The sequence below is a fragment of the Pleurodeles waltl genome, chromosome 8, assembly GCF_031143425.1.
Source record: "Pleurodeles waltl isolate 20211129_DDA chromosome 8, aPleWal1.hap1.20221129, whole genome shotgun sequence".
Lineage (NCBI taxonomy): Eukaryota > Metazoa > Chordata > Amphibia > Caudata > Salamandridae > Pleurodeles > Pleurodeles waltl.
The window spans coordinates 110,496,456-110,522,610 of NC_090447.1; the positions used below are offsets into that span (position 1 = coordinate 110,496,456).

Here is a 26,155-nt window from a genome sequence, read left to right on the forward strand (position 1 = left end):
ACTACAAACACCACTACAAGGCTCGCATGCTTGCAGTGGGCATTTCTGATAGTACTTCGGTGGGTTCTCGTAGGGAATCCGTACTAAAACAGAGTGCATGCTCGAAAAGAGCTAAACTTTCTGTCCAATTCATCCTCAGCTTGGCCATCACTCACCCACTCCCATGGTGCTCCATTACCTGCTCGTCAAGCAGAAGATTGGCTTCAAAACTCTTTGATCTTTCCATAAACCTGTGTACGGTGTTACACCTGATTTCCTTTTCAAATTGGTGCTACCCAACCACCTGGCCATCAGGACATCAGATGTACAGAGGAAGGTCCCTGTTCTTTTGGGGCTCAACCCTCTGGAGCTCTCCACCTTTTCACTATGAGACTGAGTACAGGGCATAAAACTAACCATTAAAGAGCCACCTTTGCCATCAGGCTGAACTCAACTCAAGCTTAAATCACCAGTCTTACTCCCCAATAGACCACCACCTCCTATTCCCAAGAGCGCTCCGAAGCTATTGTCTGCTCTTGTCAGCACTGTAAAACAGATTAAATAACTCGGGACTTTTAAATGAAAGAAGAGTGTTAAAGTGCTTTCCAGGCATGATGTAATGCCAATAAAGTGTTTCTGATTGAGCTGACTCGGCTCTAGACCTGAGAAGATTAAAAGCTAGCCTGAAGAAAGTGTTCTTGAACATGGTAAAAAAAAAACAGAATCAAAAATGACGTTATTGCCATTTTGCAAGAAAATGACACAAATGGGACATAGAAAAATAAACTTGTGGCCGCCCTGTGCACATCTTTTCCGTATGCTGTGAAAACCACGAAAATATATATATTTTTTTGAGCCACTGGTGAAAATCCCCAGAAATTCTGCTACACAACTGCCCTCATTTATTTAAGTAGTTACTGGTTATTTCCAGTTGGCCTAAGAAGGCTGCACCTGCCCATGGGAAAGTGAAATAGTTTTAACAGTGCCTTTGTGTTTCGTTTTTGCTGTGACCAGTTCTGATGCAGTACACATCTGAGCCTGGGAACTTGCCTGCTACTGATAAAAATTTCTACATCCTGTGTCCCCATGGGTGTTTTTTCACACCTGCTGATATTTCAGCAGTCAAGTGCTTCTGCAGATTCACCCTGAGAACGGAAGTGACCCATAGACTATGTGGTTAACGTGCTAGCGCCTGTGGTTGATCTTGTACCCTGCTGGCTCAAGTCAAATGGTAAGAGGAAGTGAAATGATGGGTTTAAATTAAAGTGTACTCAAACCCAAGTCACCTTGGGACCACCGTGGACCTGGGGTGTTTCAGAAGAAAATAGGGAAAATGTTCCCAAGTAGAACGTTTAATGACAATTAGCGAGTCAACAACTGGTATAAAGCACAAAAATCAGAAACAGTGCCAGTGAAGTAAAAAACATGACACGCTTGAGAATATGGCAGTATGTATGTAACACACAAGGTTTGGAAAGGACACGGCGTGTATATTCAAAATGAGGTAAATAACAAGTTTGTCGTAAAAGTAGACACGTTTCGACCTCTGTGGTTATGAGATCTTCATCAGGACTCTAATCATTGGGAGGCCGATAAGGGGATCAAATTGATATTATTCACTTGAACCCACAGTGGGGATGATACTATACACAATTTATGGAGATGACAAACTGAGTCCGACAGAAGCCGGATTGTGAGTAGATGCAATATGTTGTAATAAATCAAAAGATGCAAAATTGGTCGTTGTTTAAGGATTGCACCCATCTGATTGTGATAGGAATACGAGGAGGCCAATGAGGAGGTCCATGAGGAAGATGGTTGGGCAGCAGATTACTGGTCCGAGGAACAATTAAAATCCAGGCAGGTTGGGGCAAATGGCAAAGGCCACAAGTGAGGCAGCAGTCTCATGACCATAATAACCCACGTCAAAGTGAGTGATGACGCAACAATAAGCAGAGCTCTGGTCCGAATGAGACAAAACAGCATCTCCACCTAGCTAATTGTTAAACGTTTGTGCATAATATTATTAGGGTCTAATCTGTTAGGTTTAAATTAAAGGACTCTTTTGTAACTGCTCTCTCACTGTGGCATTTCTCATGAAGTTGAGGAGGTCATGGGAAGGAGATATTTACTGCAAGAGCTCTGGAAGAAGAAAAGAAAGCCTTTTCTGTCCTCCAGCCCACAAGAAATAGGGTGGTTGTTTGGATTACCTGCGAGCTGTGCCAATTTTCTTGGGAGGTCATTTTGTTCTTGCCCTTCCCTGCACCCTCTCCCCTCCTAATTTCTGGTAGGGTACCGGTGTTTCGCATGCACGAAGAGAAGTATCCCATGGTACCTAGGTGGAAGAGCGATCACAGACCTTGTGGTCTTTTGTTTGGTTTCACAGCTGTGGAATCGGTGCTGCACCTCCTTTGGGTACAGGCACGACCGACCTCCATGTTGAGTTGTGGCATTGGGTCAGGGGATTGCACTGTTCGAAGGGGGACGTAGATGCTCCTTCCTTCCCGTGTGCGGAGGGTACTCCTAGACTGGTGCTGGTTTGCATAGCCTGCCGGCTAGTGAGTCTCATTGGGGAAGGTGGGCCTGAGTTCACCGATGATGGTGGTGGGGCTGTAAGCCAAGAAGAAAGTCATTGAAGTGGTGGGACTGGGCGTGGGATGGTGCGTGGAGAGTTGGTAAGGAGACGGCCCAATCAGCCATGAAGGAGTCTGGGTGGACCGTACGAGTTTCAGCACTGACAACGTCCATGAGAAAAATGTTCAAACACCTAATAGGTGTGGTGTGGAGGTGATCCGCTCAGGCTCGCCTATCCAAAAAAAGAGAAGACACCGCTGGCTACAACTAGAGGTGACGAGGAAAGACAGTGGTCAGGAAATCAGTGCAGAGGCGGTAGGACACAACGCCATGCCTTGCTAACGACTGCAATGGCTATGAAAGCGGGATGGAAGATGGAGTGAGCAGGTCAACCCGCTAGCCTCACATCATCTTCCAATGCCCACCAGTCTCTGGAGAAGAGGACTGAGTATGTGGTCCACAGGATAGCCCCAAGGCAAGCGGTCTGGAGAGTGTCGCTGAAACACGGAGCGCTCATACAGGCGACAGTGGTCTAAGTAAAAGTCTCAAAGGGACACACACTGAAGATGGTGCAGAATGGGGAAGTGATAGTGCTGGTGGAAAGTTCTCAAAGTATCACTGGGAGAGAAGAGTTGAACTGGGAAGAAGGTGAACACAGAGGAACCACCAGCACCAGATAACCTGGTATAGGAAGAAGAGGACCTAGTCGAGTGGGACTAGGGGTAGTCTAGAGGAGACAGAGAAGCAGAAATGTGTGAGCAGACTAGTGTGGCAGTGAGGACAATGAGAGATGTGCAAAGAACTATGACTGAGGTCCTCTGTGGAGAGGTGGTGAAGGAGAGAGGGTGAAAACACTAGAACAGAGTGACCAAGCCTGGGAGAATGACTCAGGAGAAAATGTTGGTACCTCAGAGTGCAGATGCAAGCAGATGTTTTTAGAGGAGTGCCAAGGGAGGGCCTTCGGGGCACATGGTGCATAATGGGGAAAAAAAAGTATTGGGTTACCTGTAGCTACGAATGAAATTGCTAGTGTAAACGATAGCACGTGGGGTGTAAACATTAATGGAATTGGCCTCTCTTGAAAACCCCCCAAATGAGGGAGGGGTGTTCAAGGGCGGTGGACAGAGACGATGACAGCGGGTGGCATAGAATGTGAGTCAAAGAAAAGCGATGGGTGCGGGTGAAAGAATGCAAGAAATTGTCCAGGGAGGGCGAATGACAGGGGGCTAAGAAAAGGCTGAAGGCAGAGGGGGAGAGGAGATGAAGCTGCCTGAGTGATAAGTCCCAAGGGTCTTTGCTTAAACCCGAGACGAAGATGAAAATGGGAAATGTGGGGAAGTAAGGGGGAACGACGGAGGTGGCTGGAGAAGTAACAGGCCAGATGCCTAGGGTGCCTACTGACATAGAAAGCAAAGCGCCTCATCATTGGCCAAGAGCCTAGGGTGCCAACTGATACTGAAAGCCAACTGTTCCGGGATTGGCCGAGGCCATGGGTGCCTACTAACCTAGAAAGCACGTGCTCTGGGATTGGCCATGAGCCTAGAGTGTCTACTAACCTAGAAAGCACGTGCTCTGGGATTGGCCATGAGCCTAGAGTGTCTACTAACCTAGAAAGCACGTGCTCTGGGATTGGCCATGAGCCTAGAGTGTCTACTAACCTAGAAAGCACGTGCTCTGGGATTGGCCAGGAGCCTAGGGTGCCTCCTAGAAAGGAAGTGCTCCGGTATTGGCTAGCAGCCATGGGTGCCTCCTAACCTACAAAGCAAGTGCCCCGGGATTGGCCATGTGCCTAGGGTGTCTACTAACCTACAAAGCAAGCGCTCTGGGATTGGCCAGGAGCCTAGGGTGCTTCCTAGAAAGGAAGTGCTCCGGGATTGGCCAGGAGCCATTGGGTGTCTACTAACCTATAAAGCAAGTGTCCCGGGATTGTCCACGAGCCTAGGGGGCCTACTAACATCGAATGCCAAGCTTTGGAGTTTGTACTTCACTTGAGCGTGTACCGTGGATGCACCCAGAGCAGTGCTGCAATGCTCCACAATGCATGAACATCGGTGTATTTTAGGACCACGTGTGTCTTTGAGATGAAACGAGGGATGAGGGGTTTGGAGAATTGAGGCTGTCAACAGCTGCCGGCCCAGATGCATGTCGCCTGCAGGGCTGCGTGAACAGGCTGGTGGGTTTGTAGAAGGACGGTCTTCCATGCTCCGTCCCCTCTTCACTTCCTACCCGACCCACCGCTCTGAGAATATCCGACGCCTGCCAGTGCTTAATTTGTGCTTGATGTTTCCGGTGCTCAGCACCGGTACTTATTTTTGAGGGCCTGCGCTTATTCTACCCTCTGAGCACTTGTTGCGAGCAAAATGCACATATGGGAAAGACGGAGGAAGAGAAAAACGAAAAAGCGTCACAATGAGAGAAAACAGAACGCTGCAAGTGAGCTGAAGGGGGCAGGGAGTGAGTGTAAATGGATCGAAGAGGCCCGAGATGGCTTCAGGATTACGTTGCCTCAATATTCTGTGCTCCCACAATTAATTGCAGCAGCAGGTGTTTAAGAGGAGGGCTTTGAGCACCGGCATCTTTTCATTTACAAATTAAGCACAGCGCTAGCTATCTCTGAGCTCAGATAATTTCGCCCCTAAATGCGCTCGATATCCAGGAGACAGCTGCAGAAATGTAACCACCGTCGGTGTTTATCCGACCACGATCAGAGCCTCCGTTACTGTTGCTGTAATCCTGTAGGTTTGTGGTGGTGTTTTTTTCTTCCCCTAGATACCTATATTGGGCCAAAATCTTTGTTTTTGCGAAGTTTAAGGGCCCTCCTCTTAGGGTGTGTGGAAGCGCCCACTTGCGGCCTCTGACCCCTCAGTGGTGTAGGCGAAGTGTGGGGGACGTTTTAGACGCGACTAAGGGGGTTTGGGTAGGGCCAGGCAGACGCTTGGTACGTTTGTTTGACATTTCACACGGCCTGTCGTGGCCTCTATGCCACCTAGATCGGTGGCTGCGTTTCCAGTGTGGGAATGTCCAGAGGTCTGATAATCACTTGCCTTTAGTCTAAAAGTAGAATGTATCGTATTACTGACTGAATGTACTGCGCGCCACCTAGTGGAGATAAACAGCACGTTCCAGTGTCTGAATTTAACACAGTCTTAAATGGGTACTTCATGTAGCTAAAAACACAGTTCTCTTTATCCAGTTCCGAACCTCTAACAAGCATCAACAATAGGCATTCTAGAAGTTTTTTTTTTCGTTCGTTTGATGATCTCAACTGGAGTTTTCACATCGATTGTTACATTCGTCGCTGTATTTTCCGTTAAATGGACAGTGAGATGTTGTACTTGGTACTTCTTGCCTCCTGTGTCCCTGTTACAGCAGGCCATGGAGCAGGGACGAGCAGGGACTAAAAGACATGCATCCTAAAACAGACTACGTTCATTGGCCACACATGGAGCTCATGCATGCACGAGAATACGCTGAATCTCCAGAAATGGCATCAGAAGTTTCGTTTTCGGGGCACCATTGAATTCTTCTGAAGCTGAGGAAATTTGTTTGCAAAATATTTTCGTTTCAGGAACAAAAACTCCTTGTAAATACTATTAGTTTTTCTCAAATAGAGATTGTATTCTTCATATAACTAAACATGCCACACTTTATTTCATATTATAAAGCATTTCTGTCCATGCCAGCATGTTTCAGATCACCTGTCTCTTTTCAAGGCCTTACATTTCTCTTTGCATTTTCTGTTTTTCATTGTCTCATTAAATTCATTATTCAGTTGTAAAACAATATTGACTTTTGGTTATGGTTTTAGAAATCCTTTTCGTTTCTTATTTCCACTAGGATAACTTTCCCATAGCTCTCCATAGTAAGTCGTGATGAGTCCTATGAGTTTCAGACTCATTTTGTACTAATGAATGTGACCTTTCTCCTTTGCTCACAGGCTCTGGATGGTAACTTCAACGACCATCTGAAGGACTACGTGATGGCGTTCAGCAGGACTGAGCTGGAGACCTGCCAAGCCGTGCAGAACACATTCCAGTTTTTATTGGAAACCTCCAACCGGGTAAGCCCATTTATGCCAAATCTCGACCTGTATCACAACTCAGCATCGTGTCCCTTTGGGATGCGAGTGCCTTGGGAAGGGCCAGTGAATTGTTCTGTTATTGCAGACTTCCCCTCGGCTGCTTTTCTTGAAACAGTTGTAGAGGTGTGTTAAAAAGGCACGGTGCGCAGAACACCAATACTTTGGTTTTCATAATGTCACATGTTGATAATTTCTGCTAAAAGAGAATGAGCCCTCTTTTATCCCAGTTCTGAAAACTGCCTTGCTGTGAACATGTGTGTTGTTCGAGCAGTTTTTATTAAACATAGGTACCAATTTTGTTATTGGATTCACCTTATTGTACACACAATTCGCTCTTGCAGGCTTTTCCGTTAGTACTTGGATACTTCTGTTCTGTACACTTAAGGCACTACAGCTGTTTAGTTTTAAAAAGGCTTAGTTGAGCTTTCTCCATTTGTGTAAAAAAAAAAAATCACCATAACACTCCACCAAAATTTAATTTTAGTTAAAACATTCTCACACCATTTCACTCCAAAATCTAGAATATTTTAATTTATTAAAGACACAATTTATCCTTAGATACGTCACTAATATTGAATTTGGAAATTCAAGCTTCCACGATAACATTTGCGGCTGCGCTCCTAACCAAGAGAGCCTTCATTTTTTAGGTCTTGCGTTAGCCAAGACCTTTGATTTTACCATATTTATATATAATAACTTATTGGGGCTTTCAGCCAGCCCGCTTTATCTATTGGTCTGTTGTGTCATTCACATTTTCCTTTCACACCCTTCAGTCATTGGCTAACTTCACTGTGAGTGAAGAGGTACTGGTCTTACACAAGGCACTTGTCCACACGCAAAGTAGTTCCCTTTATTAGAGGGGCTGTGTGCTTTTTCGGAGACAAAAATATTTTTCATTTTAGTCTTTTTTTCCCCTATATTGTCGAGGCCGTGCAGCTCCCTCAACAATAAAGTTTTGGAGAATCAATCACAAAACAAGCACTGACAAAGTCAGAAGTTTTACAGCCACCTCCGTTGCACCTATGCTTGTTTTTAAGTATAAGCAGGAATCCTCACGCTTTATGAGCCCAACTAGGTTTCATATTTCTTAAATATTTTCTCTTGTGCTCTTGCCACACACATGTCAATTTGAAGCCTGTTAAGTCTAGCTTTTGCGAACCCCTGCATTGCAAATGCTTGTTCTAGTTTTGTGATCCCAACAGAAAGGTTTTCGCTCTTGTTGCCCGTTGTGTGCCAGTGAATTGGAGTTGGCTCTTCAGGTAAAGTGGATGTTTCAAGTGTTACGCAGAACCATGTTAATTCCACCCTGGGTTTTGTTTGGGAGCCAGTGGCGATGCTTTAGAATGCAAGAGATGAGGTCAGATTTCTTTGCATCGGTGACCAATGCAGTGGCCGCATGCCGAATAGAAGGAAGAAAAGCAGCAGAGCATTTGGGAATAACTGCCAGGATAGCAGTATCACCATCTAGAGGAGTAAGAACGGGTGTCTGCACTGCAGCTCTGAGGTCACTAAGAAGGATAGAAGATTTCAATTTCATGAACAGATATAATAGGCAGCAGCTGCTTCCAGCACATGCATGCTCTGAAACCCGCTCTGGAAGCGACGGGAATACCAGAATCAACTACAGCATTTCACATTACACTGGCCTTCCAGCCTTCCAAATCCATTGGTTCCAGAGAGTTCAAAATGCTGTGCTGTGCACTTGATATCAAGCTTATGCAGATGAAGCTATAATCCCCAAGTTGGGGGAATCTGACAGTGACTTTGAGTAAGAGAATGCATTCTCTTTAAAACAGGTGGTCGTTCTTAAATGTATCAAAGAAACTGCCATAAAGCCTTTGGAGAGGGAGAAAGGCACGTAACATGCCCTCATGCTGGTGGAAATCTTTCTGCCCTAGTGGAACACCATCAGGAGACCATGGAGAAAGCCATGACTGATGTTTGAGAATTTACAAAACTGCATGGTAGAGCGTATTCAGAGGATGGATGAGAGATTGGTGGGAAACATTAGGTGCACTATGGCTCCTATATGGTCTGAACACAACTGATAATTCTGTATGACAGTTTGTAGGAAAGTAGCCTCTTTCTAGCTTGGTTACCCCCACTTTTAGCCTGTTTGTCAGTGTGTTTGACTGTGTCTACTGGGATCCTGCTTACCAGGACCCCAGACGTTATGCTCTCGTCCCTAAATTTAGTTGGTAACTTATCACTGTATTTCACCCGCAATTGGCACACTGGTGCCCCATTATAAGTACCTAGTATATGGTAACTAGGTACCCATGGCATTTGGGTTTCAGGAGATCCCTATGGGCTGCAGCATATATTTTGCCATCTATAGGGAACCCAAGCAAAGGTTTCTGCAGGACTGCCATTGCAGCCTGCGTGAAAAGGTGCAAGCACCCTTTCACTGCCACTTTTCACTACACCAGGTCACTTATAAGTCACCCCTATGACAGGCCTTCCAGCCCAGGGGGCAGGGTGCGAAGTACCTGTGTGTAAGGACTCCCCTGCACTAGAGTGGTGCCCCCACGAACTCCAGGCCCATTTTCTCAGACTTCGCGAGTGCAGGGACGCCATTTTATTCGTGTACTGGACATAGGTCACTACCTATGCCCAACTACATAATGGTAACTCCAAACATAGGCATGTTTGATATCAAACATGTTGAAATCATACCCCAAGGCTTTTGCAAGCATTGGTTGTATGATTTCATGCACTCTGGGGGCTCCTTAGAGGACCCCCAGCAATGCCATTTCAGCCTCCTGTGTGTTTTCAGGCAGCCCAAGCTGCTGCCACTTCCCAAACAGGTTTCTGCCCTCCTGTTGCTTGAGAAGCTCAAGCCCTGGAAGGCAGAACAAAGGATTTCCCTTTGGAAATAGGTGTTACAGGCTGGGAAGGGGTAGCTTCCCAAAGCCACTGGCAATTCTTTGCAATGCCCTCCTTGCATAACCCAGTCTACACCGGTTAAGGGACCCCCAGTCCCTGCTTTGGCGCAAAACTGGACAAAGGAAAGGGGAGTCACCACGCCCCTGTCCATCACCACCCCCGGGGTGGTGCTCAGAGCTCTTCCAAGAGGGTCCCTGGGTTTTTCCATCTTGGTTTCAAGCTTGGCAGGGAACTCTAGGAGCATCTTAGAGGCCAGTGCCAGCAGGTGACGTCAGAGCCCGCTCCTGATAGGTGGTCACCCAGCTGGGTGACTAATCCCCCTTTCAGGGCTATTTAGTGTCTTTCCTTTGGGTGGTTCCTCAGATTCGGATTGCAAGACTCCAGCAGGAATCCTCTGCACTCTCCTCTTTGACTACTGAACAAAGAAACTGCATCTGGACGCTCCAGGACCCGGCAAGCTGCAACAAAGAAGCAAGACGCCTTCTGCAACATTGTATCCACGACTCCTTCCAGCAACTGCAACATTTCCCCGGTCGTCCATCCTCTGAGGGCAGCCCATCTTCAGCCTGCATTAGAAGGAAGAAGGAATCTCCTCTGGGGTGAAGGAGTCACTCCCCTACTTCTGCAGGCACCATCTGTAATGACGACCTGATGTGTAGATCCCCTCTCCTCCCAGGCTGCGTGGATCCTGCACCATGGGTGGTGGACTGAAGTGGTCCCGGCGGTCCTCTCTTCCAACTGCACACCTTGGGTGGAGGTAAGCCCTTGCCTGCCCACGCAAGACAGTATCCCCATGCACCACGTCCTTTGCAGGTGTAAAGGCTCTTTGGCATCCTTCCTCCAAGATCTTCAGGCGTCTTGAAGCTGCAGCCCACAGCACTCCTTATTGCGACGCGTAGCTCCCGGAGTCATTCTCCGGCGGCATGGGAGCCTTTCTCGTAATGCTGCGTGGGCCTCTTCTTCGACACTCCTGTCCCCGTCCTGTGGGTGCTGCCTGGGCTTCTATGTGCTCTCATTGTTGCCGAGGGTCCCCTCTGATTCCCCCTCCTGGGTAGAGTCCACCTGCTCCTTCCTGGTCCCCGGCAGCTCCACTTTCCGGTAACCGTGAGTTTTGCGACTGCCAAGGCTTGTTGGCAGAACCCGATGGCGCATATCTGACTGCAATCCTCCTTCTGGCGTGGGACCTCACCTGCACCCTCCAGGAACCTGACTTTGTCTTCTTGGGTGCAGTGCTGACTCTTCTTCTCCACCGGTGGTTCACTTCTTGGCCCTTCATCCTACTGGGTAGGGCCCCCTGCCCTTCCTGGACTCTTCTGTGCTCCTTGGACTTGGTCCCCTCTCTCCACAGGTCCTCTGGTCCAGGAATCCACTGTTGGGGTCTTGCAGCCTCTTCTGGGTTTTGCAATATTCTTTTTTACTTTGTGCGTGTTCTGGGAAACATACTGTGATTTACTTCTGCTTTCCTGGTCGCTGGGGTGGGTTGTGGTACTTACCTTTGGGCTTTCTTAGTACTCCCAGCTCCCCTCTACACGCTACACTTACCTAGGTGGGGGACTGACTTTCGCATTCCACTTTATTACTATATGGTTTGTGCTCCACCTAGGCCTATTCCTCTCTATTGTGATTCACAGTAATTGCACTGTTTTTATGCCTATTTCTGCATACTAGTGTACATCATTTGTGATTTACTTACCTCCTAAGGGAGTATAGCCTCAGTTTTTTTGGTATTTGTGTCACCAAAAGAAAGTACCTTTATTTTTGAAACACTGATTGTTTTCTTTCATGTGTGTGAGTAATGTGTGACTACAGTGGTGTTGCATGAGCTTTGCATGTCTCCTAGATGAGCCTTGGCTGCTCATCCACAGCTGCCTCTAGAGAGCCTGGCTTCTAGACACTGACTACACTACACTAACAAGGGATAACTGGACCTTCTATAAGGTATAAGTACCATAGGTACCCACCACACACCAGGCCAGCCTCCTGCAACTGTGACCAGTATTCAGAATTCTCTATGAAGAATCCAAAAGTTTGGAGTGAGGCAGTGGAATGATGATCTGAAGATCCCAGACTCTTCGGTGGTCCTGAAAACTGAGACAGTTGATCTTGCATAACCTTATTAAGAAACTTGAAGTCTGCTTTGATGACACCAATTGCTGTTGTTCTCCTGTCCTTTGTCCAAGTTTGAAAGAGGCGGGTGTTTTGGAGAATAAAAGAGGATTTTGATACCTTGCAAGTTATCTCAGTATAGGGATTGCATTTTCTGTTCTTGTCCGTGTACGATTCTCATTTCTTGAAATGGGTACCACAATGTTTAATAAATTGTGCACTTGTCTCATCTTTTCTTTGGGTACTGGTTCTGAATTCCCAAGAGGATGGAGGTGTGTTATGCTATACATCTGTGGGTGTTTAGCGTGTCCCTCTCCAGTGGTAATTAGGATCCTGGTGTTGGATTGATAGTTTATCACGGACAGTGTGGACCTACCCCTTGCAACATCCAGTCAAGGAGACCGAGTAGTCAAGTACCTTGGTGTGAGGTTTTGTGTCTCTCTTGCTAACCAAGATAAATACTTCTGATTGCTTGCTGATCAAGATGTAAACTTCTGAGGCTGAATACAAAAGCATGTCTTTTTGTGCTTGGCTGAGTCCTGATTGGCTGCTGTATCCAGCTGACATATTTGGTATACAACACCTGCATGGCATTAAGGGGAGCCTTTGGTCATAAGGCTGATGGAGGTATCTTAAGGTGAGAATCCTACTTTTTGCTCCATGGACATGAACTGCGGGACTGACAATAATGAGAAGCATTTTTTATCTATAGCTAAGCATACAGTCTTTTAACTCTATGGAAATTCTTGGAGATCGAATGTGCCCAAAACAGATTGGCTGCCAAATGTAAATATAAATATTGCTTCTGGGAAGAGAAGCAGAAGCGGAGGCAGTGATGGGAAATGTTGGCAAGATGTTTCGAGAACAAGTGGCCAGGAAATTATTCTACTAAAAAACATGAAAATGTGAGTGTTGGGGTAGCGTGGAGCTCTCAAGTGAAGACCTTTAGCTGGTGCCCCCTAAGAACACCAATAACGTCAAAAGTAAAAGTTATAAATAAATGAGCAAAGGGGTTGTCTAGTAACGCCTCTGAAAGATCGAGACCATAACTTGTGAAATTGGGCACCGCTGAGTGAACAAATGTTGTAGGGATTCAGTAGAAAGTTTGTTGTAACTCTATGCTAATTGATGTGTGAAAAAGGAAGGGGTTAAAATCAGTGGAGGAACAACTAACATGGGTCCAAATGGGAACAGCGGACTGGAAGTTTATTTATTAGTGCAATAACAGACAGACTACACCGATACCGGGGCCTGGGGCCTTCCTGTAAAATACTGATGTCTCCAATGTAGTAAAGTACATTTGCAAAAGCTAGACTTAACATGGTTTAAATTGACGTGTGTGGCAAGAGCACAAGAGAAAATATTTAAAAAAGATGAAACCTAGTTGGGCTCATAAAGCATGAGGATTCCGGCTTATACTTAAAAACAAGCATAGGCAATGCAAAGGAGGTGGCTGTAAAACATTTGACTTTGTCAATGCTTGTTTTTTTATTGATTCTCCAAAACGTTATTGTTAGAGCTATTAGCATTGTAAATTCCTAACTGGACTTTTGTTGCCACATAAATCGAAAATGAAAAGTAAATCAGTTGACGTAAGTGAGCTGATTCAACCCCCCAAGCCACTATGAGCGCGAAGGAGAGACACAAAAGGAAAAAGAAGTTCGCTCGCAGTCAAACATATTGGCAAACGTGCATTATCCATGTAACAGACAGACATAAAACGTTTACTAATGATAACAAAGGATTTTTGAAAGGTAAGCCCATGAACTAGTGATATTGATGGGCGTGCGGTGGGTGTGGTTAAAAGCCCACAGATAGATTACAACGGGTCAGAGAGCTTGTGTGCTTGGCCTAAAAACACATCTAAGCAGGCCTTCTATCTGAAATAGTTGTGTCTCTAGCCAAGCAAATATTACATCAGGTGCATGCAACATCCTACACCAAAAAGGAGCTAACAGCTTGATGAGCTTTGTTGCGTAACCCGTGCTGCATGCCAGAGATAACCCCTGTGAAGCATGAAAGAGCAACTGTGCCAGCTCATGGCATCAGCATACATGTGCCGGGAGTACCTTTGGTCGCAGATCCTTTAGGGGATGCGGAGATCTAAATCCAAGAAATGGTGCAACCAGTAAGCGCAGATGAGAATTGAACTTCCATATATGGCAAAAGAACTACATTGTCCGGAAAACATAGAACTAGATTCCTCAGGCACACTTAGAATAGGTAACAGGTACTTGAAAAGTCTGGGGCACACCCTTTCACAGGTCACCAACATCAGCAGGCTTCAGCATATGCCGGGAACCAGAGGTGAGATGCAGAGGCGGAACCAGCTAGAGACAATGGAGTCTGGAGTGGAGGAAGAAAACCAGCCCCTCAGCGGGACGGCTAGCCAGGCTTCATAGCTCGACACAGAGGGCAGAAGAATTGCACTGCCAGGAAAACAGATCTTAAGAATCAGTATTTTTATTCACCCATGAATGAATGGTTTTGCTTGTGGGGGCATAAAATTTGGTTTGGAGGCACGTTTGCCAGGAGGACTAATATAACAATTAGTTTTAGTTTTATGCATTTATAAAGCGCGTAGCTACCCTCGGGCATCCCAGCGCTGAAGGTACAGAGAAATCCAGAAGAAAACATGAAGGGCAGACTAGTGGCTAAAGAGAATGGTTTTCAGTCTCTTCCTAAAAAGAGATTCAGAGGATTCATGGCGAAGCTCAAGAGGTAAGGCATTCCAGAGATGGGCAGCCTTGATAATAAAGGAGTTTCCACCCCATAGTCTATAGACGCGGGGTATATGGATCTGCCGGGCAGAAGAAGATCTGAGGTGTCTCAGAGGAGCGTGAATGGAAATGTGTTTTCTGAGAAAAAAAGGACCTTTGTTATGTATGGCTCTGTGAGTGATGCACATGGATTTAAAATGTATGCGCTGTTTGACAGGCAGCCAATGGAGTGCTACAAGAGCTGGCTTGGCAGAAAGATGTCTGGGGTAGTTCATAAGGAGCCTAGCTGCCGTGTTCTGCACAATCTGCAGCCTCCTTACCATGTATTCTGGGGAGCTAAGAGAAAGGGAATTCCCATAGTCCAGGCGAGAAAGAATCAGTGCCTGGACCAGGATCCTTCTGGACAGAGCGGGAAGAAGATTGAGGATCTTCCTAAGAGATCTAATAAGACCAAAATAGACCGAGGAGATTTTCTTAGCTTGTTGTTCCATCGTGAAACGGGAGTCCAATACAAAACCTAAGCTTTTTACCTGTCCTTTAGGAGAGGGGAGACTGGTAAAGGCCTCTGAATAACACGTTAAAGGGGAGGCAGGAGAGCCATTGCCTAAAAGGAGCGCTTCAGATTTGCCATCATTAAATTTGAGTTTGGATTAAATCATCCAGTCGCCGATGTCCCTCATACAGCCAGATAAGTTGACGGAGGGAGCATTCCCAGTACTGGGGAGGGAAACCACTAATTGAGTATCATCACCGTAAGTGACCACTGAAAGATTGTAGGGAGTAACTACTTTAGCCAAGGAGGATAGGTAGATATTAAAAAGAGTTTGACTTAAAGAGGACCCCTGAGGGACTCCACAAGTTAGAGGGACGATATCTGACAAAAAAGAGTGGTCCAAAACTTGGAAGGTTCTTCCTGTGAGAAAGGAAGAAAACCAAGAGAGCGCTGGGCCTCCCACGCCTACCTTGAAGAGTCTGTCGCAGAGAAGAGAATGGTCAACCGTATCAAAAGCTGCGCTAAGATCCAGGAGAATAATGGCTGCATGTCCTCCCTGGTTTAATAGTTGGCGGGCAGATTCGCTCACTGTTAGAAGCGCAGACTCAGTGCTGTGTTGTGCTCTAAAACCCATTTGGGTGGGGTGAAGGAGCAGATTACTCTCCAAATAACTCATCAGTTGTAGATTTACATGTTTCTCTAGCATCTTGGCTAGAATGGTGGGGGAGAGCAATGGGTCTGTAGTTATCCAGGACCGAGGGGTCAAGTTTAGGCTTTTTAAGAAGAGGTTTTACAATAGCGTGTTTAAGAGATTGAGGGAAGAGGCCCGAGCTAAGGGAATTATTAAATATTCTAGTCAGAGAGGAGATAATAATGTTTGCAGCTTTTAACAATGCGCATGTTCCCTTTATATAATGCTGAGAGAATGTTTCCTAAGGGGAGTCAAATATTTTAGACCAATTAAATGATGTACCACTTCCTGATCAATATCTGCAACAACAGTTCTCTTTACTTCAAATGTGTAGCTATGTAGTCATGTGCAAGTTTCAGCCGTTCCCACCAAACTTGTAGGGCCTTCTTCAGGTTAAATATTTTAAGATATATAAATGATGGCTCGTGAAAATATTATAAGTAAGGTTTCAATCTTTCTTTCTGTCTGCCTGTATAGTTCAAGCTGTTATCCAAGAGGGCATCCTGGCACTGACGGGAAGGGCCTAAGTGCCTGGGAAAGGTAGCAAAGTTAACATCTGTTAAGCAGAAGGCGTGAACTACCAGGTTTGCAGGGCTTTCTAAAACATAGGTTGTTTTGAAAGAGGTCTGAAAGAAATGGAAAACTTACCTTGCTAACATGAAGACTCAGCTAGGGCGTGGGGTCAAAACATATGCCAAAAGTACACAGGTCGAGAGCTGTGAAGAGTGAATTTTCAAATGCAAAGAGTTTTGAAACTAAAGTTTCTCATTGGGGAGCCAAATTATGGGTGGAAGAAGATGAGAAACTTCTAGGAAGTTTGAGGAGAAGGCATGCATCAGCATTTTAAACTACATGAAGATAGGCAATGATGGCCTTGTCAGTCCTAGATATAAAGAGTTGTCATTATCAAGCTGAGTGATAATGATGGACTGTACAATAGTTTTCCTATAAAGGGCAGGATCTTGCTGACAAGGCAACTGTAGTAAAAGCAATTAGAGGTCATGCAGTAGATCTTGGTGGAAAATGAGAGGGTATTGTTGGACCAGAAGCAAAGCTTTGTGACAGTGTGGGAGGGGTGGCTGCGATTAAGAAGACCATACAAAGTTAGGGCTACACAAAATCAATACTTCAGTCTTATCCGAGTTCCGTTTCAGGTAATTTCCATCATTCAGTGAGCCACGTTGCAGAAACAGGTGCAGTTCCCATCCTGCCGTCAATGCAGAAGACTGGAAAGGGACTTCAAACCTTCTAACCTCTATTAACTAGCTGTATAATTTGGAGATACAGGATTTCCAAATTAAATGGAGATACAGGATCATAAGGGCTGAGCTTGCAACAGATTCTGCAGCCATTGCCCACTAGAAATACAGATACAAAAGTCTGCACCCCTGGATCTACACTCAGCAGCTGTCGGTCTCCAGATAGCCTGGTGGAGTAAGTCACCCGCTTCTTTGATCAGGATTGCACTTTTCAAGCACATCTCAGCCAAGAGAGCCTGAGTCTTTCCAGAATAAATGTGAGACAGACATTGAACTTATTCTATGGACTCACAGTTTGCAGGGTATCCTGGGAAGACAATCACAGGACGGGCCAGAAAAGGTTGAACAGGAACAGTGGCGATTAGGAAAGATCTGGGGGGAAAAAGGGGTGAGGAAAGGTTGTGGCATGAAATGATTTAAAGATTTTTACTGGTGTGACCGCTGGTACAGTTGCTAATTGGAGTGCTCTAAGCCAGTGGTCTTCAAACGTTTTAATGATACGCCCCGCACACCCACAAGTGAAAAAAAAATAGCATTGCTCCCCCCCCCCCAAACCCCTAAAGTTTTCATAGTTATTGTATTGAATTGGCAAGGTTTAAAAATGTATAGACTTATTTAGATACTGTTTTAAAAATGCAAATACATGATGCCAAACATACTATTCTGGTCTGGCAGACCTCACTGATGCGTACAAGTATCCACAGTGTGAGCATTAGAAGTGGGGGTGGGGGTTTTGAAGAGTATTTGGCGCACCTTCCCTTCAGATACACGCTCCCAGCTTGGATGTGAATGACAAAACCTGTTATTGATGGCCCGTTACAGAGCGGTTTGCTGCTGCTCGCTTTTTTTCAGCTTAAAACAGAGCCCTGCAGGCAGCATAATGCGTCTTTTGGCCGCAGCCTGGCGCCCCGGGATCACTTGAGGCGCCCTTAGGTGGGCCCGCACCCTAGTTTGAAGACTCCTGCTCTAAGCTGACTTGGCAAACACATTGAGGAATCAACATGCCGGTCCTTTTTGTCTCCTCAGGTGGTTCGAGAGAACAATATGCAGATGTTTGTGCAGGAAAATTCTGTGTTCCACAAAGCACAACCCTTCCAGTTTCAGCCCAGCGACAGCGATATGGTAAGGATAGCTGCCATTTTATCAGTGGGTGTGATCTGTGTATCTGGAATGTTTGGTTTGTGGTCTCATTAAATTCTGTTGGCCTGATTATGAGGTTTGTTCTTGGTGGTAAGCACATACATTTCCTTTTGACTTTGTTTTGATAATTCTTCGAAGTTAAATCTCTCTCCTTTTGGCTTTGTTTCACTGTCCACATTAACTTTTCTAAGAAAAATGTAAAAGTAAATGTTCTATGATTACAGCTTTTTAAGGGGGGGGGGGGCTGTCTTTCTTTACTTTGAAAATCAGTCCCATTTCAAGATTTATTTCCCATTAACGAAGATTAATTGTTCCGAATGTCAAAATATGTAGGAATAGCAAGCATACCATGGATTACTGCAAAACTACGAGCATATGTTTTCTTGAGAAGTAGGACATCTGCTTTCTCCTAGACGAAGAGAGCGTAGTAGCCTGGGTTTACATCTCCACACAATCTTAGTCGTTGTGACCCAGTGTTATATGTAGTTTGTGTATGTATGTGTGTGTGTGTGCAAGTGTGTGTGTATATAAATAAATAAATATATATATATATATATATATATAAAACAAAGGTTACAGGGACATTATAATTAGGTTCTGAATTTACTCGTACAAAACTATAGAAATTCAGCAGTTATAGTTAATTATTTTAAGCAACTATCACTCATGCCCTCACCATGAAAGTTTTCTTATCAATAATTAGGTTGCAAATGTTGCAGTGATAATATCAATCATGGCATACAAGATGTCATCGACATAATATGTGAAGTAATTAGCTGTGCATGCCGAAGGCACAAGTTATAGTTACCTTTGGGCACGAGTTGTAGTTAGTTGAAATAACTCGAACTATAGCTGCTGAATTTCTGTGGTTTCTACGTAAATTCAGAACCTGACTACAACTTCCTTGTAAACATTAGTTTTTTCAGTGAATTTCTATGTTTTTTTTACGTAAAATCATAAAAATTCCTATACGTTAATCCAACCACCACGCACAGCTTTCGGCCGTGCGTGGCAGGGGCTGGCCGCAAAGCATAGCCAAGTCCTTATAACCCCCCCAAGCACGTGCCGCTCACGGCCTTTGACCATGCTCAGCAGGGGTTGGCCACCGAGCCTTTCTTTGTTAGTGGATTGGTGAGTCGGTGCGTGGGTGTCTGAGTGGGTCAGAAAGTGGGTGTCTGAGTGGGTGTATGAGTGTCTGAGAGGGTGCGTGAGTGGGCGCATGTGTCTGAGTGCATGTGTCAGTGAATATATATATATATATATATATATATATATATATATACACACACACACCAAACATTTTCTCCGCAGAAAGAGCCTCCTCCAAGCAGGGTGGCAGAGGGACGGAGCACCCTGGTAATGAAATATCCAAAAGATTTCCCAAACAAGAGAAAGTGCCGTACTCGGGTTAAAAAGTTAAAAGTGCCTGTGCCGCCCTGCTTGGAGGAGGCTCTTTCTGCGGAGAAAATGTTTGGTATTTCATTTTGTGGAGCTGGATCCGCCCGTTTTCATTACATGGAAGTTAAAAGGTACGGGGAATACCGACCAGATGAACGATTATACTAGACTGTGATAAATATATGAAAACAGGGCAAGGGATGCGAGTGAGTTATTTCAGCTCACTCACTGGTTGATCGTGTGCTTTGAGGCACTAATGAAAAGTGCAATACATTTGATGATTTATAAAAAGTTAATCAAAGACACTTCTAAATGAAATAGGAAGAAATATTGTGAAGCACCCTTATAATTTGTAAACATTGTGAAGGAGACGAAGCAATAAGAAATGGGAAGCGTAATACTACACAATAATTTGATGTAAGGATGAAACAGTGCTTTGAGACTTTTAATACTTTGATAATTCTGTAGTGCATTTGTAAATGTAAAGACTCTGTGACTTTAATGCCACGGTATAAAAAGAAGGACAACTATCACGTGGCTTTTTTCAAATCAGAAGTACCTATGATTAAGGCTGCAACGGACAGCAGAAACGCGTCAGGAAAAGCAAGAACTTTGACTTTTGTGAAATAAATGCCTCATTTCACCTTTTAACCCGAGTACGGCACTTTCTCTTGTTTGGGAAATCTTTTGTGTGTGTGTGTGTGCGTGTGTGTGTGTATATATATATATATATATATATGTGTATATATATATATATATATATATATATATATATATATATATATATATATATATATATTTTTTTTTTTTTTTATTTATTATTAGAAAATTTTAGCAAATTACAGATTGCATTTGATCACTATTTACTTGTGGACTGGTTATGCCAGATACAGGGCAAAATACCAAGAGGCTGTGGGAAGAGTGGCCCACTTTCACATCTGAAGATGCTGAGGGAGCCTCATCACATCAAGACCTGAAAGTATCACTTAAGCCAGCACACAGATAAATTATTCTTCTGAATACTGCACTCGAGCCTGAAGTATTGGAGTATTTGCTTATTTATAAATGTATGCTGTAAAAGCATTATCCTGAACCTTTAAAAAAAATAATAATAAACAATCATTCCTTGCATGTGATAAATTACCAAACTCCTTCAGAGAGGTCCGGTTTCGCTCTGTGCACTCACTCGCTTGGCGGAATATGGGACCACAGGTTGGGAACCACTGATTTAAGCAGTTGGCTGTTAGGTTTATCTAAATCCTGCCACCTACTTGGTCATCTCCTGCATAGCCTGCAGCTTGCTGGAGATAACCATTTGTGACTGTAAGTCTTTCCAACAGACTGTTTGGTAGAGCGGCCTTTAGGTTCAGCACTGGATGACTTTAAGAGTATTAAATTGTGTAGTGCTTTGACCTTCCTTCGTTTGCACTAAGCGTTATATGTCATGCAGTCTGTCTCTGCCTTACAATACCCTGGACCAGCCAACTATGCAATGGCTATTGGTACACTCATGGCTAAGGAAGCAGAGGGCTGAATAAAGAACCTATCTATCCAGGCGAGAGACTGCTGTCTAGTCAAAGCGTAGAAAAAGCCACGTGTATTTTTCTACTTGATGCATGTGACTCTCCATTCAGACACCCATTAAAATGGTAGTGTTGGCGCATAGCGGCCAAACTGTAGCGTCACAGTGCACATGTTTGCAAATGTTGAAAGTCCATCTCAGTCATGAAGGAACCGTCTGCATTAACTAATGCAAATCCTTTGTTTTGGTGTAAAATGAATTTATTAGTTCAGTGGTTTCCAACCTGTGGTCCGGGGACCTCTGGGGGTCCGCGAAGCCTCCTCAGTTGATTGCTTAGAAAAGTATATAATATTAGCAGGTTAGGTCCCCAGCTTTCAGTAATGACTCGTTGGAGGGGGGGGGGGGGGGGGAAGGTTTCCAATAATGATTCAGAGGGGGTCCCTGGGTTCCAGTATTGATAGATTGCTGGTCCACAGAAGTCAAAAGGTTGGGAACCACTGCATTAGTTCAAAGGCTTAAAACTCCTCCCTTCACGGAAAAAGGTCACATGAAGGTTAGAAGAAAATGGAGGCTGGTATTGGCGGGAAACATATGTAGAGTACTTTTTAAATGTTCTGTGTGTAGCATTGCCTTTGAAAGTTGTAAGTCATTAAGAACGTGGCTTATCGTAAGAACGTAATTTGCTAAATGTACGTTTGGGGGAAAAAAACTTCTCCTTGAAATGTCGCCTTATCACCATGTCCGAAGAAAAGCGACATTCCACGCACGTCTCAGCCCTCCTCGTCCTTGTGTTTGTTTCAAGTCTACGTGCTGAATTGCCATGTGTTTGCAGTGCAGATTTAACTTTGTCTGTTTTTCGTCCTTGTGCTGCTCCAATCAGAGTCTGATTGCAGTTCCGCTGGTGGATATTGACCCCTCACCTGCTATGAGAGTGACTTTAGCAGAGGTACCCAGTCTCATCGGTCACTGCCTGCTACCTCCACCGTTCGCACTGGTGTTTGCGCATGCTCATTGTGGTGGTGTACTCCATGGTGGTGGTTGTCATTCTTCGCTGATAGTCTTATTTTTAGGTAGTTTTGATTTGAAGTCTGGGGTGTTAATCTCACTTTCACCTTCTCGCTTTCGGAGTCATCTGTTTCCTTGCACAACATCTGCGTCAAATCAGGTTTGAATTAATTAAACAAAACTCCTTGCAGTTTCGACCTACATTGGCTCTCGGTGTGGGTAGAAGTGAAGCGAGGCGGCGACAGGGATCCTATACATACGCAGTAGAGATCCCACATTCCAGTTTTATTTCCCTGTTCCTGTGTTCCCTCCAGGCAACATCTGACCAACCATGTTTTCAGATCATGCTGTGGTGTGGAAGCTCAGAGGGGGAGTATGTTGGTGCTGGCATGCACCGGAGAAATGCTTTGACTTCTAGTCAAACATTTTCAGGGCAGACGGAATGAATGTTCAGACTGTTTTCGCAGTCATGCCATGGGCATTGTGCAGTGCCAAGCATGCCTCCACGATATCCAGACCACAGCTAATGATGATAAAAAATATATATGTAAATGCCCTGTTTTCACAGTCTTCCATAATTGATTAATCAAAATTTCTTACCACTAAAACTGTTACCAGATAAAATATCTTAACTTTTTGACAACATCAGTGTAAAGTGCATTTGTGTAACAAGAATTATTCTATTATACCTGAGTTTGTAGTTGGTAATTTAAATTTAAGCTTCACATAAACTGGCGAGTGGTGATAGCGCACAATTTAGGTATTTTTGTATTTTTTTTTACTATTGTGCACAATATTTTTTCCACCACAGATTGTTGGACTAAATTTATTACCTGAACAAAAGCCCAAGGAGCTCTGAATATGAATTCCTTTGCCTTGTAACAATATAATACCCATGTAATCCCAAATGTTCATATAAGGTCATTGCGGTGGATTATCACAACATTCAGACAGTAGGTACCCTGTTTGATGATAGGATTAAGCGTTATAATGGGCAGTGAGTAGGGATCCCTACCCTCAAGTAGATAGTTGTAGGCATGGGGGTATGCTGTCTAGACTGTTGGAAACAACTCTGGGCAGGGACCAGAAAAAGAATGAGTGCATGTGATCCCAACACATTACATTTTGTGCAGTCCAGCAAATTAGAACAACTCTGTTAAACTCCACCAAATACTATTCCATGTATTAGCTTTGTTTCTACAACAGACCAGTATGATGCTCCCTATCGGGACGTTAAACAGGTAATTTGCATACAAAGTTGAATCTACACCATATTGTACACATTTGAACTGTATATTTCTGCTTGACTGGAGGAAATAAAACACAATTTAAGTATTTTTATTGACCCAACCCCGCTCCCCATCTTCAAGAGTATCCTGTGAGAAAAGTACCCTAAACGTTGGAGCCTTCTAGGGCCCTTGCTGAATGTGGTGGTTTGTTTTGTAGCTAACCACCTACTGAGGCATCAGTGATGGATCGTAAGGTCCAATCTGAGTGGTAGTCAGCACCCCGCAAGGCCTGAACCACTGTGATGGTTAGGCACTTCACTCCACCCTGGCCCCCTTGGCTGGTGATGACTGTGGGAGCTGATGCAAGGCTGAATAGGAGTCTGCATGTACAGCAAGCTTGCATTGTCCAAATACAGCTGCAAAGTAAAACTGCGTCCTTGATTGAGATCTCTTTAACAGTCCCCAGAACTGAAATAGGTACAGACTATCGGTGTATCTAGGGACATGGACCACATCCTCAAGCCCCCAATCCCTGACCAGTCACCTTCACAGGGATCCTTACCCTCTGGGTTGTTTCTCTAAAGCTCGTTTGGTTCCCCAAACTTAACTGGTACTGTAGCAGCACGTTGGGTCAGAGAGGTGGACTGGTCAGTGGCCTCTTTAGCTCAATGGAGAAAACAGTAGCAGCAAGCAAAAAAGACATCAGCCACGAGGATACAGAGCTCATGACTCCTTTCCTCATAATAGCCCCCACCGAATATCCCAGAGGTTTTTGGAAGAGCATCTAATTTGCTGCAATCCCCTCTTCAGAGTAAATGAAAGGTAGACCCAACCACTCAGTGAAGAGGGGAGGGGAGGAGGCGGGGAATGAGGTTGCTAACCTTTGCATGTCAGACTCCTCCCAGAAGAAGCCCACCTCTTCCATGAACTTGCATGAGGAAGTTTTCTGTACCACCAGACTCTGGGGACCAATGGAAAGGTGCTTAGCCCGTTTCCCTACCTATGAACAGGGTGTGGTATGCAACTCAGGGCTGCCTGAGACTTTGCTCACGCTCAGGTTTGCCTGGAGAGATTGGGTCACTGAGCAGCCCGTCCCGGGGATTCAAACCCGGCCCCCATCTGGGGGACCCAAACTAATCCTCCCTAATGTGCCCCCTACTGGTAAGGTACTGCACTATGTGCCGTAGCTCCAAGCTTCCTAGATTGCCCAAGAGCAACATGGTCAAACCCTGGTGTTCCCTTTCCTGATTCTGGAGCCATTGAGCTAACCACCAAGGGCCTTGAACCTCTCTCCCACAGACAGCACACAAATGTGCTACCTTAAAACTCTCTGGTGTGGTGGGGGGGGGGTAGATGATCATTGATGCACCCAGTGATTGAAACATCCTGTTCCTAATGTGAGCCATCATCAATCAGGAAAACCTCCCATCAGTCCCTTTTATTTTCCCAGGTGCTGGTCAAGCTCTGTTTCCTGCTTTACCACCACTAGTTCCTCAGTGGAGGTGGGTCAACAATGGTGTGGATCTAAGCAACTCCCCTTGTTACCCTTCCCTATCTCTAATTGTTACACCAGTGCCCTTTTCCTTTCAGCATTAAGCAGTATCCCCACCATTCCCGCCCGCATTGATCTGTCTTGTCTGCTCTACCCACTGTAAAACCGCATTGTACAGGGCTTTGTTACTTTATAGCTTTATTTGACATGGTATGTCAAATACAGGAAGGAGCTGTCGGTAGTGGACCTACCTTCAGCCCAAGCAAGTGAACAAGCAAAACAAATGTGTGTTGAGGTAGTTTTGCTCGAAGTGCACTTGATGCAATTCAGTTAAGACCGTTTGGATCCCCTTCTAAAAAAAATTTTTAACAATGGAAGCGGGCCTTTTCAGAGCATCTTGCTGACTTGCAAAGCTTCATCAGTGCAATACCAGACTAAGGTGCCACAGTCGGAAACATCTGATCTTGTGAGCCAATCGCTGTGACTACCAGGCCATGAAATTGATACTTTCTAGACGTCCACCTGCAGTGTCGGACAAATCCAAGGAGAATGGCGACTGGCCTTTAACATTGCTTCATTAGGCCGCGAGTCGTATGAACAGATATGTGAGTTACCCAATCTGTAAGTGTCCTTTATTCATCTCTTTCTTCCCCCGCCTGCACTCCCTATCCACCCCTCAGGAGCCGTAATCTGTCCTTTCCTCAAGTAGCCGTTTCTTTTGCTGGCATTTATTGTGCCCTTTATCACATTATAGTTACTGTGGTTTGAAACAAAATACATCCCCAGCAATAAAATTATGCAAAATGTTGCTGGATAGAGATTTTCCGCTTACTAGTGAAAAATATCTTCCAAAATTTATTCTGTACAGCAAATCCCCAAGGTTTTTAAAATTATTTAGAAGATTGATCCGCATCATTATCATCATCATCCTCATGCATTAGAGTTGACGAAGAGCTGGGTCTGTAACTATGAACAAGTTTTCTTAGCGTAAACACAAAGTATTGACAGTCAGAAGCAGCTCTGTCGACACCGCCTACTGATAGCAACTAGATGTTCATGTCCATATGCTGATTAGGAAACACAATCATTTCCAGCTGACCCTGTTTTTGTGGACATCTCCCTCATTTCTTGCCTCAGTTTGTATTATTTTCCACCTACTCTTCGATAAACTCTGCATGTTCAGGATGTTAGGAAATCGCTTGGATAGAATTCATCAACTGTTAGCAAATTTTGTGGAAATCTCACGGCATTTATTGCTTTGACTGTGTTTTAAATCACCACAGGGTCAACTTTTTTTGCCAGCATACATGATCAGTCACTGCTTCCTTCTCAATTAATCTCCAGTCCTTCCAAAAAATGATACTTTGTCAAGGTTTAGTAACTAAGAAGAAAACTAAAAGGGTGTTTTGCATGTCAGAATTAGAATGAAAAAAAAATGGATGTGCAGTTCAAGTTATAAAAACATGCTTTTCTTTGAACTGATAACTTGGACTGGGACCTTGCCAGATCTTTGTTATTTTCTTCTTAGTATTTTTTAAATCAGTGCTTAAGGGAGAGACACAGAAGGGGAGAAGGCCTAA

At 44.7% G+C, this 26,155-nt stretch overlaps 1 protein-coding gene across 4 annotated transcripts in view; it reads left to right on the forward strand.

Annotated features, from left to right (window-relative positions):
- Window positions 1-26,155, forward strand: part of FCHSD2 (FCH and double SH3 domains 2) — a 441,879-nt gene that overhangs the window by 320,605 nt on the left and 95,119 nt on the right. For 2 of the 4 annotated variants that reach the window (XM_069203849.1, XM_069203851.1), the window contains exons 9-11: window positions 6,491-6,613; window positions 17,816-17,911; window positions 21,730-21,795. In XM_069203849.1, the coding sequence (XP_069059950.1) occupies window positions 6,491-6,613; window positions 17,816-17,911; window positions 21,730-21,795 (285 nt within the window). The remainder of the gene's footprint in view (window positions 1-6,490; window positions 6,614-17,815; window positions 17,912-21,729; window positions 21,796-26,155) is intronic. The other 2 variants (XM_069203852.1, XM_069203850.1) reach the window with 1 other exon arrangement.